Source organism: Malus domestica, chromosome 11 (genome assembly GCF_042453785.1).
Source record: "Malus domestica chromosome 11, GDT2T_hap1".
Lineage (NCBI taxonomy): Eukaryota > Viridiplantae > Streptophyta > Magnoliopsida > Rosales > Rosaceae > Malus > Malus domestica.
The window spans coordinates 13,948,319-13,962,580 of record NC_091671.1 but is presented as its reverse complement, the minus strand read 5'-3'; the positions used below and the strand labels follow the sequence as shown (position 1 = coordinate 13,962,580).

The window sequence follows — 14,262 nt, the reverse complement described above, 5'->3', positions numbered from 1 at the left end:
AACGTTTTTATAGTTGTTTCGCATATAGGTGACACGTATCCCGAGGACGAGCGCATCCAGGGACGCCACGGGGGTTACGACCCCTCGACTTATCAGTGAGTGGGCAGTTTTGATTTCATATTTACCTATATACAACTGTTTTTCCCAGAAAATCCGTTTATGTGAAAATTATGAATCTATTTGCCATGCATGAAACTGTTGAGATATTTAGTTTGATAATTAACATATATATATGTGAAATGACGCGGTGGACGCTCAGGTGAGTTTATTTATTTTCAGCTGAGTTATTTATCATGGATTGCATTGAAAGCTCATGACCTGCACCTAGGTGATAGTGCTTATATTGTTATTCACCACACCGCACGCTCGTCTTGGATCCAAGTAGGTGGATGTCGTACAGACCATGTGAGGGTTTCGACATGCTAGTCGTACAGATCACTAGATGTGATTCCGACTAGTGGGTGACCTTAGTTATGCGCGCTGGTGATTGATGAGAGAAGCACTAGAGCGTATTTATACACCTGTTAAACCGTACAGGTCACCGAGGTGACTCCGGTTGGATTGGATGTTGAGCTTTAGAATCAGCCGTATAGGACCATTGTAGGGTCTCCGGTTGATTTATCATTCACCTGATTGATATTGATGTATTCTGATCATATTTTGGGCATGGCATGTCATTATTGAGATATTATGTTGATGAAATTGAGTTGAGTTTGATGTTGCGTATATATATATGTATATATACTATTTTCTGGGAAAGTATACAGGTTTTTATGGTGAGGGGTTATAATTGTTTTTAATGAACTGTTTTGGAAAACTATTTGATTTTGCTGACCCACTCATTTTGTTTTGCGCCCCTCCAGGTTCTAGTTAGCAGTTGGTGGCTCTCGAGGTCTTTTTCCGGCATTCTGACAGACACTTGACATGTAGGATTCACCTGAGGGTGATGTACTTTTATTTTTGTCCTACTTGATTGCACTTAAACCTATGCTCTGAATTTATGTGTTTATCTTATCTTGTCCTGTCATTCTAGTAGGTTATTCTGCTAGAGTTGGTTTGAATTCCTTCTTATGTATGCTGTTGTTTCGCTTCCGTGTCGCACTTATGGTTACGTCACGCTCACGTGACGGCCAGCACGCCTGGATCCTCTGGATCGGGGTGTGTCAGTTTGGTATCAGAGCTTAGGTTGCAGTCCTGTATAATTGTTAATGCTTTAATGATCTTTTGATGTTTTCTGTCAGAATTATGCCGCTTCGTAGAGAGCGTAGGGAGTCCCGCCGTACTCCTGATCCTAATTTTCCTGATATCGTTCAGTTAGGGGAAGCAATGGCTCAGGCTTTTCAAAATGTGATTCGTCCTCCTCCCCCACCTCAGAGGACACCTTTGGAGACCATGTATAATTTGAAATTGGATCGCTTTATGGGTGATGAAGGTCACGAGGGGGCAGAGAAATGGCTAGATCATATTGAAAAGACGTTTCAGGTGATGAAAAGTCAGGGGAATTTTTCGACTGATAGGTGGGTTGAGACCACTACCTGGTTTTTGGGTCGAGAGCCGGCAGGTTGGTGGAGGAATCAGACGCAGTTTATGTCCCCAGCTATGGCATCTGATTGGGAAGTATTTAAAGATAATTTCAAGAAAAGATTTGTCCCCCCAGAGTATATCGATCGCAAGAAACAGGAATTCACTCGATTGAATCAGAAGAATATGACAGCTCATGAGTACTACAAAAAGTTTACTGATTTGTCTCGTTATGACCCTGATACAGCTGGTAATCAGGGAGAGATGCTTCGACGTTTCAAGTTGGGATCTAAGAAGAAGTGGCGTACTTTTGCCAGTGCACTTCCCTGCGCCGATTACCATGAGTTTTTCGAGATTTTGGTTAGGATGGAGGACTCCGATAATCTGCCCAGTGAGAGTGAGGATGACGATGACAAGAATGACGGTCAAAAAAAGGATGATAAAGGTAAGGGTATTACTATTCCGGGACCTCGCAAGACTCAGAATTTTAAGAAGAGTGGAGCAAGTTCGAGTTCTTCTAGTGGTGGATTTAGTGTTACTGGCCCGAGGAGAGGTGGTGGTAGATTTTCTGGTGGGCCTAGATTTCAGAGGCAGAGGGATTCTGGTGGTGCTGGTGGTTCTGGCGCTCCATGGTGTCGCCGTTGTAAGTTCCGTCATCATGGTGAGTGTAGGAGAGGTAGTGGTGCTTGTTTTACTTGTGGGCAAATGGGACATCGGGCTTCTCAGTGTCCCCAGGGTCAGCAGAGACCGCAGCAGACCACTATGCCACCTCCAGCGCCAATTCAGCAGAGCTTTGGATCAGGCGGTTATGGCCAGTCGAGTCATGGTGGTGCCTACCACTACCAGGGGGATGCTGCTCCGTATGCTCCCGGACCTTATCAGTATCCCCAGGAGCCTTATTCTCAGACAGGGTATTCTCAGGACTTTGGGGGTTATTCTTCTTATTCGTCTATGCCAGCTGGTGGATCTCAGTGGCATCAGGGAGGTCAGCCTCGTCAGGGGGAAGTTGCTACTGGTGGTGCAGGATCATCGAGGCAGCCTAGTCAGTTAGGCCAGGGACGTGCTCCCCAGGGGCGAGGTAATCAAGGCAGTAGAGGTCGTGGTGGACGACAGCAAGCTCAGGGGCTAGTTAATCATATTTCATTGCAAGAGGCTCAGAACCATCCCGACTTGTTCATGGGTACGTTAAATGTTCTTGGTCATTTTGCTAAGGTTTTGATTGATTGTGGTGCTACGCACTCTGTGATTTCTCATACGTTTGCTCAAATGACTCAACCTCACCCTTCACCTCTCGGATTTGATTTAGAGTTTGCCATGCCTAGGGGAGATAAATGTTATGTTGATAGTGTGTATCTTGGGTGTCCAGTGATGGTAGAGGGCATAGTTATGCCAGCTGATCTTATTCCGTTAGATATTGTGGATTTTGATGTGATCCTAGGAGCTGATTGGTTGCATTACAATCGTGCCCATATAGATTGTTATGGTAAATCAGTTACTTTTTATCGCCCTGGACTACCCGAGGTTACTTTTGTGGGCGAAAGAGGTGGGGTGAGATATGGTGTAATTTCTGCCATAAGAGCAAGGAAATTATTATCGAAGGGTTATCAGGGATATTTGGCACATGTGGTATTAAATGATGTTGTTCCTACCAGTATAGAGGAAGTTGGTGTGGTCAGGCATTACCCTGATGTATTTCCTGATGATTTGTCGGGGCTGCCGCCAGACAGAGAGGTGGAATTCTCTATTGATTTGCTTCCAGGTACTGACCCTATATCTCTAACTCCTTATAGAATGGCTCCTACTGAGTTGAGAGAATTGAAAATCCAGTTGCAAGAATTACTTGATAAAGGTTTCATTCAACCTAGTTCGTCACCTTGGGGTGCTCCAGTATTATTTGTGAGGAAGAAAGATGGAACTCTGAGATTATGTATTGACTATAGGCAATTGAATCAGGTAACGATTAAAAACCGTTATCCATTGCCTCGCATTGATGATTTGTTTGATCAACTGAAAGGTGCGTGTGTATTTTCTAAGATTGATTTGAGATCCAGTTATTATCAGTTGAAAATTAAAGAGGAAGATGTACCCAAGACGGCTTTCCGAACCCGTTACGGACATTATGAATTTCGGGTTATGCCATTTGGGTTGACTAATGCACCTGCAGCTTTCATGAGGTTGATGAATGAGGTATTCCAGCAATATCTTGATAAATTTGTTATTGTTTTTATTGATGATATTCTGGTATATTCTAAATCTAAAGCAGATCATATTCGACATCTGAACTTGGTATTAAAGAAATTGAGGGAGCATCAGTTGTATGCTAAGTTCAGTAAATGTCAATTTTGGTTGACTGAAGTGGCATTTTTGGGGCATGTTGTATCGGCTCAAGGAATCCAAGTTGATCCTCAAAAGATAGCGGCAGTGGAGAATTGGGAGCAACCTCGAACCGTCACTGAGGTACGAAGTTTTCTTGGTTTAGCAGGTTATTATCGACGGTTTGTTCAGGATTTCTCTATAATTGCTTTGCCGTTAACGAAGTTGACCAGGAAGGATGTTAAATTCGAGTGGGATGAGAATTGTGAGCGGAGTTTGCAGCAATTGAAATATTGCCTCACTCATGCCCCAGTATTGGTACTTCCTGATGATAGCGGTAATTTTGAGATTTATAGTGATGCTTCGTTGAATGGTTTGGGATGTGTTTTGATGCAGCATAATAGAGTGATTGCCTATGCTTCTCGGCAGCTGAAAAATCATGAAAGGAATTATCCTACTCACGATCTTGAGTTGGCAGCTATTGTCTTCGCTTTGAAGATTTGGAGGCATTATTTATATGGTGAGAAGTGTAAGATCTTCACTGATCACAAGTATTTGTTTACTCAGCATGATCTTAATCTTCGTCAGCGAAGGTGGATGGAATTGCTAAGTGATTACGATTATACTATTGAGTATCATCCGGGTCGTGCTAATGTGGTAGCTGATGCACTGAGTAGGAAACCTCAAGGTAGACTCAATGCCTTATATGAGCCGTGTTCCTCTTCTTGCTGAGCTAAGGGCAACTGGAGTAAGGTTGGAGTTGGAAGATCGAAGTGGAGCCTTTCTTGCTAGTTTTCAAGTCAGGCCAGTTTTGATTGATCGCATACTCGAAGCTCAGATGGTGGATGAGGAAATTCAGGAAATGGTTCAATTAAGAAATGAAGGGAAAAAGAAAGACCTCAGAATTCGGGAATCAGATGGTATGCTTATGCAGGAAAATAGAATGTATGTTCCGAATGATGAAGAATTAAAGAAGGAAATTTTGGATGAAGCGCATTGTTCAGCTTATGCGATGCACCCGGGAGGAACTAAAATGTATCATACCATTCGACCATTTTATTATTGGCCGGGTATGAAAAGGGAAATTGCAGATTATGTGAGTAGATGTATTATTTGCCAGCAAGTTAAAGCAGAAAGGAAGAAGCCATTTGGGCGAATGCAGCCACTTCCCGTTCCCCAGTGGAAATGGGAAAATATAACCATGGATTTCGTGTATAAACTTCCTCGTACACGAAATGGATTCGATGGTATTTGGGTGATTGTGGATCGACTTACCAAGTCAGCGCATTTCATTCCAGTAAGGGAAAAGTATCCTCTGAATAAATTGGCTAAATTGTTCATTACGAAGATTGTGAAGTATCATGGAGTTCCGGTGAACATTATTTCTGATCGAGACCCAAGATTTACTTCTAAATTCTGGGTGGATTTTCAGGAAGCTATTGGTACGCAATTGCTTTATAGCACAGCTTATCATCCTCAAACTGATGGGCAATCAGAGAGGACTATTCAGACGTTGGAGGATATGTTGAGATCTTCAGTATTACAATTTGGTGATTCCTGGCATGATCGTCTGGACTTAATGGAGTTTGCTTACAACAATAGTTTTCACTCGAGCATTGGTATGTCACCATTCGAGGCACTTTATGGTAGGGCGTGTCGAACGCCATTATGTTGGTCTGAGGTTGGTGAAAGGGTGTTAGAAGGCCCAGAGATTGTAGATGAGACTACTCAAAATGTTCAGGTGATTAAGTCTAACCTGAAAGCAGCCCAGGATCGACAGAAGAGTTTAGCTGATCGACATGCCACTGATCGAGTGTGTAATGTGGGCGATTGGGTGTTTTTGAAATTGTCACCTTGGAGAGGCGTGGTACGATTTGGAAAAAGAGGGAAGCTAAGTCCGAGATATATTGGACCTTATGTGATCACTGAAAGAGTTGGTGAAGTTGCCTACCGGTTGGAGTTGCCCCCGGAGTTATCTAAGGTCCATAATGTGTTCCACGTCTCTATGCTTCGACATTATATTTCTGATCCTTCTCATGTGATCCCTCCTCAACCGTTAGAGATTAATCCGGATTTGACATATGATGACGAACCAGTCACGATATTGGATTGGAAAGATAAGGTTCTAAGGAACAAGACGGTGAGTTTGGTGAAGGTGTTGTGGAGGAACCATTACGTGGAAGAAGCTACCTGGGAGACAGAAGATCGAATGAGAGAGATGTACCCGAGGTTATTCTATGGGTATTAAGTGGTTTAATTGGTTATGGGAATTTCGGGGACGTAAATGGATGGTGTGGATTTGATCTTAGACCACACACATACACCTCCCTGTTATTCCTCCCTTCCCCGTGTCTCTCTCTCTCTCCTCGTCCCGACTCCCTCTCTCTCTTCACACCCAAACGTATGGACACACCCAAACACCTTCCAAACTCGACGGATCGAGGCATCCAAGGTATGCATCTTCATCCTTGAGTCATTTTAAGTTGAATGGTACTAGTTTTAGGAAGTGAAACCCTCGGAATCACGTGAAACCCGAACCTCCATTTTTTGTCACTGTTCATGCGAATGTAAAATGTTGATTTTCAGGGAATTCTAAGCTTGTAGTGAGCTTAGTGAGGTCCCAAGGAGGCTCGGAGTACTTCGTTTGAAGGATTTGGACGTCGGGATCACGTGGTTCAAGTTTGGCCGAATTTCTTAGAATTTTCCCGGTGAGATTTCTTGATTTTAGAGCCTTAAACTAGTCTATCGTGATTCTACATGTTTGGGGCTTCATTTTGATATAAAATACGAAGAAAATGGGTGAAAAACGAAGGAGAACGAAGAGTTTCAAAACTCGCTGGAAACCGGCCGTCGGAAAAACCAGTCCGGCAAGCCAAGGAGGAAGAAGATGCGCGTGGGGGGCGCGTGGATCAGTGCCACCCACGGCGCGTGGGACCTCCAAAAAATTTTCTAAAAATTTTGCGACGTCCGTGACGTCGAGTAGGTTGATGTGGTATATTCATATACCCAATTTGAGCATCGTATGAGAAGTTATTTCGAATTATTGGTGATGTGTTTAAAATTAACGTTTTTATAGTTGTTTCGCATATAGGTGACACGTATCCCGAGGACGAGCGCATCCAGGGACGCCACGGGGGTTACGACCCCTCGACTTATCAGTGAGTGGGCAGTTTTGATTTCGTATTTACCTATATACAACTGTTTTTCCTAGAAAATCCGTTTATGTGAAAATTATGAATCTATTTGCCATGCATGAAACTGTTAAGATATTTAGTTTGATAATTAACATATATATATGTGAAATGATGCGGTGGACGCTCAGGTGAGTTTATTTATTTTCAGCTGAGTTATTTATCATGGATTGCATTGAAAGCTCATGACCTGCACCTAGGTGATAGTGCTTATATTGTTATTCACCACACCGCACGCTTGTCTTGGATCCAAGTAGGTGGATGTCGTACAGACCATGTGAGGGTTTCGACATGCTAGTCGTACAGATCACTAGATGTGATTCCGACTAGTGGGTGACCTTAGTTATGCGCGCTGATGATTGATGAGAGAAGCACTAGAGCGTATTTATACACCTGTCATCGTACAGACTACTATATGTAGTTCCGAGTGACGTGCAGAGTTGAACCGTACAGGTCACCGAGGTGACTCCGGTTGGATTGGATGTTGAGCTTTAGAATCAGCCGTACAGGACCATTGTAGGGTCTCCGGTTGATTTATCATTCACCTGATTGATATTGATGTATTCTGATCATATTTTGGGCATGGCATGTCATTATTGAGATATTATGTTGATGAAATTGAGTTGAGTTTGATGTTGCGTATATATATATGTATATATACTATTTTCTGGGAAAGTATACAGGTTTTTACGGTGAGGGGTTAGAATTGTTTTTAATGAACTGTTTTGGAAAACTATTTGATTTTACTGACCTACTCATTTTGTTTTGCGCCCCTCCAGGTTCTAGTTAGCAATTGGTGGCTCTCGAGGTCTTTTTCCGGCATTCTGACAGATACTTGACATGTAGGACTCACCTGAGGGTGATGTACTTTTATTTTTGTCCTACTTGATTGCACTTAAACCTATGCTCTGAATTTATGTGTTTATCTTATCTCGTCCTGTCATTCTAGTAGGTTGTTCTGCTAGAGTTGGTTTGAATTCCTTCTTATGTATGCTGTTGTTTCGCTTCCGTGTCGCACTTATGGTTACGTCACGCTCACGTGACGGCCAGCACGCCTGGATCCTCTGGATCGGGGTGTGTCAAAAGGTTTGCTAAATACATGAAAAAATTCATTTCTACATAAAAAATCATTAGAATTCATATTCAAAGATGAAAGATATGCAAACATTACTTAAATATTACACATCTCGCGTTTTTAGACGCAAATGTATTAATTAAGTTTACATAATCTAATTTTTCAACCAATTCTTTTTCAATTGACAAAATAGCTAACCCATTCAATCTTTCTTGTGACATAGTTGATCGAAGATACGATTTGATTAACTTTAATTTTGAGAAACTTCTTTTTGCAGAGGCAACTGTAACTGGTATGGTTAACAAAATTCAACATCGAAACTTTGAATTATCTTGAACCAAAACTAGTTAGGAAGCAAAAGTAACCAACATTGTTAAGTGCACCCATAATCCATTTATCTTCTTGAAGGGATTTAACCTTTTTTTTTAAGTGCATCCATAAGTTCGAATTTTATAACTGCAATATAGACACTTGACAAGTGAATACTCTAATTTCGCATAAACAATACGCATTAAAATAAATAAATCATAAACCCTAGAATTGAAAATCCTAATTATATTTACAAGCACAACACTACAAGTCACAAATTAAATTATAGAAAAAGAAGTAGAAGAGAAGAGAAGCATTGATCGGGTACCTGACCTCTGTAAGTGGAGTGGGAAAGAACCGATTCGTAGGCGCAGACTTGCTACCAGTATGCTGTGCGTTAAATTCCAAAAAAAAAAAAAGTTGAATTGTTGCTGAAGTTTCACCCCACCCAAGACACTTTGTACTAGACCTGGCAGTTTCTAACACGACACGGTGACACGATACGAAAACGACACGAAAATAACGGGTTTCGGGTCAACACGATAAGTTATCGGGTCATTATTGGGTGACCCGTTAAGAACCCGTTAATAACGGGTATACACGCCGGTAACACGTGGGTAACCCGTTTCGACCCGTTAAGAAAAAATTTATTTTGATAATTTTAAAGTTTAATTACTAAAAGATTTATTATAAAATACAATAGTCATATTAATATACACAATATATTCTATATTAAATATATAGTTTTGTATTATTATTCTATATAAGTTTTTAAAAAAAGTTTTTGTCATTATTTATTTTTATTGTGAGAGCTCCTTATTATCATTATTAGGATAAATTTTACTTAACATGTTGTTGTCCAAAATTAAAATAAACTAATATAGTATTTATATAGGCAAGAACTAAGAAGACATACATACACATATGAAAAATGTGAAAGAATATATAAACACTCGTGATTCATCATTATTCCTCCACGAGTAGATAATGGTTACACTTGCATTATCGTTTAGATTTTTAAAATCATCCAAACCTTCGTGAATAATGTTTTTTATTTGAGGGCAAAATTAATAAAATTAATAATAATTATTGTAGAAGTGTACAAAATGTAAAAAAAAATATACAATCACTCATAGTGACAAACTTTACAACTTTCATGAAGATGTCAGCTTCGAAATCCAACACTATAATTCATAAACCTTAAATTTATATTTAACAGTCGATTGCCATTTACGCTTTATTCTTCTTACTGAATTTCATTTTTGAAAACATGATCATCTGGCGGATGTAAGAAGATGAACAGTTCAGATTTTTGATATCACGTTTCGATATTTACGGTTAACTGAAATATGAGTCGATGTCATATAGTTTGTAAAAACTTTATAAACATCAAGCAATATTTTCACTAACCGTAAAACTTTGAATATAATATCAACAATCCAAACCATTCATCTTCCTCCATCCTCTAATAGATCAAGTTTTCAAAAAAACAAAATCTGAAAAAACAAAATTTGATGAGAACAATGAAACGTAAATGTAAACAACAATCAACGGTTAAATTTTGATCTATGATTTATATGATTATAGTGGCGAATTTCGAAGTTAAGCTCTTCATGAAAGTTGTAAAGCTTGTCATTACGAGCGTTTATATATTTTTTCTATATTTTTTTACACTTCTACATTAATTAAAAAACTATTAAAGACTTTAGGTAAGTGAAAATATACTTAAAAGAAAATTGCGTTTTTATGTTTTGGATGTGACAATATGGTATGTATATGCTTATTTAATATTATGTTTTTCATTTGATTATTTATTGGTTTACAATATATTTTCCTTAACAGGTAACGGGTCGGGTCAAATTACTTGTTAATATTATCGGGTCGGGTCATTTTACCTGTTTATTTTAACGGGTGTTACACGACACGACCCGTTAAGATATCGGGTATGACACGAACACGGAAAATACGACACGAATGCCAGGTCTACTTTGTACGCCAAGTTTCAAGACAATTATATGATTTTATATTTAAATATTTTATTAAATTCAAACTCTAAAGATATATTTATATATATTATATATATACACACATATTTAAAAAAAAAAATTTAGGCCCCCCCCAACCCAAAACGCTGCACGGCAAGTTCCAAAAAAATATTTATAATTTCATATTTAGATATTTTACTCAAACTGCAAATTTAAATATATAAATATATATAGAAAATTATGATTAACACTCCAAAATTCTTATTCTACATTCCAAACTTTCTATATTTGGAAAGAAAAATACACTTGTGAAGAATGTAGGATGTGATTTTTGGAGTATCAATAACATTTCCCTCTATATATATAAAAAATAAATAAAAAATTTGGGGGCCCCCAGGCGGGCGCCTACTCGAGCTACCCTCAGGGCTGGCCCTGCCTGGGGCCACGAGTATTCTCCTGAACCAAATCAAATTATATTCTAGGTATGGAAAAAATTCCTCCATGACAAATAATCCGTTTACAATATGACGTAGCACATCACATGGTAAAAAAAAAAAAAAAAAAGCACTTGAAAAAAAAATAAATAAATTACCTAGACGTACAGCAAACTTAGTTTATTTGGCAAACCTAAAGTCACCGGGATCCCTAATTGCACGTGGAATACATGTTCTTCTGTCGTAGTTCGTACTTCTCCTTTCATATATCGGAAAGGCTTCCCCGCCCAAACTTCGGCTTCCCTGACTCTCTCTGTGCTTCTACAAAAAGACGCAACGCTGCTCAGAGACGAATCAAAAGTTTCGTAACTCCCAATTAACACAAACCCTTCTCTCCCAATCCAACGGTCCTAACCCCTCCCCCTAGCTCCAACCCGCCCATCCACCCTCTTATCACAACCGTCCGTTACAGAAAAACCTTGTCCTTTTCTGTGCCCACCCTAGCGTTTATCTCCCCACCCACATTTAACAATGGTATGCTGTAATGTTTTGTCCTTTTCATATAATTCACATTCTTCTGCTGATAAATCGTATGTTACTCTTTCAGAAGATTTTAAGCCCTCCTGCTCTCTCTCTCTCTCTCTCTCTCTCTTGTTTGTAACGTTTACGAGGAAACGAGAGCTGGATCCTATCTAGCATTATTGTCTTCATTATCTTTTTGGCTTACCCCATCGTTTTTTTCTTGGCATCCGAGCAGGCAATGTTGGTACCTTCGTGGCTTGAATCATTGTTGTCGACGGCCTTCTTCTCCATCTGCCGGTGGCACAAAGATGGTCCGAGAGGCGAATGCAACATGTACTGCTTAGATTGCAACAATGGCGCATTCTGCTCTTATTGTAAATCATCAAGACACAAAGATCACCAAGTAATTCAGGTAATTAGGCATATACAAATTTCAGTTCAGTTTTTTGTTTTTTTAATTTTCAATTGTGTATAAACGAAATTTTTTATTCTTTTTGTGGGGGTGTGAAAATCGTAATGCAGATCAGACGGTCGTCGTATCACGATGTTGTGAGGGTGTCTGAGATTCAGAAGGTGTTAGACATCAGCGGAGTTCAGACTTATGTGATAAACAGTGCGAGAGTGTTGTTTCTTAACCAGAGGCCTCAGCCTAAAACAGCCGTTAAGGGGGGCTCACATATCTGTGAAATATGTGCGAGATGTCTCTGGGATCCTGTTCGTTTTTGTTCATTGGGATGCAAGGTTAGATTTTTATTCTTCTTTTTCTTTTCCCCATTAAATATTACAAAACTTCCATATATATAATCAACTAAGACATTGCATTCTTACCTGTCTCTTAGCTAGATGTCATTGTGACCGAAATGTGCACGAGAATAACAATGTAGGCCTTTGCCGATGACAATTTGATATAGTTGCGATTAGTCTTTACTTTGTCGGAGGTGGTCCTGAGTGTTCAACACTCGACTGCAAGAGTTTGTTTATGTTATCGAATATAATAACAATGTTGGTATATATTTTTTTTTGTTCCAATTCGGTTGATGATGTTGACTTAACAATTAATCCATATATATATATTCTTGATTTTGACATTAGCTTGAGGGACTAAAGAAGAAGGGGGAAGCCAGCTATATCTTGAGCGCAAAGAAAGAAGAAGAGGAGGGAAGAAAGGAAGGTAAACAAAGAAGGTTACCATCAGAAGAATTATTAGAAGATCAATTGCGTGAAGGAATGCAACAAGAAATGTACCAAAGCACTCCAACTCCAACTCCACCACCTCATTCAGATGCAAGGAAAAGGAGAAGAAAGGGCATACCGCATAGAGCACCTTTAAGGCCTTAAATTATAATCTTATTAGTACTTGCTTAGCCAGCTCATTGCTTATGCAAGTACCCCCATGTGTCCTAAACATGGTGGGAAGCTGTCTTTATGGGGTTTTAAACAAATTAAAGGTGGGTTTGGGTACCTTTTTAAATTGGGTTTGTGTTGGCTTTTGGGTGCAATAATGCTGCATTAATTTTTGAAATATGCAAGGTGTAAATGGCATCCAGATTCGAACTATTTTATATATATAAAGAAACAACAGCTCAGTTTTTTTTTTTTTTTTTTTTGGATTTTAATTTTTTAGATTTGGGGGCAGACACAAAATTTCAAAAACATAGGCTGCTGATAGCCTAATCAGGGAAACTTAGATAAAGAAATACATTTAACAGTGTGTCTGGATTGCATTCCATTCCTTAATGAGGAACGTGAAAATTAAATAAAAAAAACCATTACATTATTCATGAATGGACGAAAGTGAATCTGAGTGCATCAGTAGGAAAGAAAACATGGGAAAACTGAGATTTTACACTAAATGCAAGATTTTCGTAATTACTTTACATGCTAAATTTTAATGCTATTTCTTTCTTATCAAACAAGGATGCCATTCTTTTTTTATTTTTTTATTTTTTTATGAACAATCAATATTATCTACACTAAGGGGAGGGGGTGGGCTTAGCCTCACTACGGGCTAGCAATAATATGGTTCAAATTCATTTTTGACCAGAATCAAACTTAAGACATTTCACTTACCAATAAAGAACACTAGACCGTAATACTAATTGGCAAAGATGCCATTCTTTTAAGTAGAAGAATGAACAATAGCATCAACTTGATGATAGTCCGTGAGCCAATGTGGTCTTTGCCGAACAAAAGTTATTTGGGAATTTCAGTTTTAGGTATCCTTTGGATATATATAGAATTTACACGATTGCTATACATAAAAGACATGAAAATTAATCACATTTACAATATAAAAGTAAATAAAGACCTATAAAAATAGGTTAATTCCTAACATTATCTCTGAAGTTGGTGTAAAGATATTACACGTGCCTAACTTATCAAGAGAATTGTAGAGCACTCAAGACTGTCTTTGTAAGAGCATCAACTTTATTCTTCATAAAATTGGAATCACGATAATTCAACGTCTATGTTTTCCTTAATAAAATGTTGATCACATCAACACACTTATTACGATTATGTTATACACTGAAATATGGGCAACGGCAACGGCAACCTTAGTATCATAATATAAGTTGATGGCCCTGTTAGTCTCAAGCCCAAGACTTCTCAATAATTCTTTAACTGAACTAATTCACATGATTCATACCTCGAAACATGGCCTCCACACTTGTTCCAGCCATTATTTTTTAGGTTTATCTTCTCAATGTAACGAGATTACCATATACAAAAGTTAAATATGCACGAGTAGACCAAATATTCTTGATTGAGCAAGCCACGGTATCCACTGCTTCCGGGCCCGGAGAGGCTATGGGAAATTTCACCTTGCCCGTGGCTACAGTTAAGTAGACTCACTAGCTTGTAGTATTGAACTCGGGACCTTCCACATTTTTTTGTTTACTGGGGAGCCGCAG

The 14,262-nt window shown here is 39.0% G+C and overlaps 2 protein-coding genes across 2 annotated transcripts; both read left to right on the top strand.

Moving 5' to 3' along the window:
* The first annotated feature begins 239 nt into the window (after positions 1–239).
* LOC139189440 (uncharacterized) lies at positions 240–6,082 on the top strand. Its single transcript, XM_070808394.1, has 8 exons — positions 240–259; positions 1,242–2,701; positions 2,888–3,280; positions 3,482–3,782; positions 4,047–4,323; positions 4,387–4,522; positions 4,635–4,843; positions 5,006–6,082. Exons 1-8 carry the CDS (start codon positions 240–242, stop codon positions 6,080–6,082), a joined length of 3,873 nt encoding a protein of 1,290 aa, XP_070664495.1.
* A 5,051-nt stretch (positions 6,083–11,133) lies between these two features.
* Positions 11,134–12,947, top strand: LOC103448030 (protein RGF1 INDUCIBLE TRANSCRIPTION FACTOR 1-like). Its single transcript, XM_008387262.4, has 4 exons — positions 11,134–11,362; positions 11,586–11,762; positions 11,873–12,091; positions 12,443–12,947. The coding sequence occupies exons 1-4, from the start codon at positions 11,360–11,362 to the stop codon at positions 12,686–12,688; spliced, it is 645 nt and encodes a 214-aa protein (XP_008385484.1). The 5' UTR covers positions 11,134–11,359; the 3' UTR covers positions 12,689–12,947.
* The last annotated feature ends 1,315 nt before the right edge of the window (positions 12,948–14,262 follow it).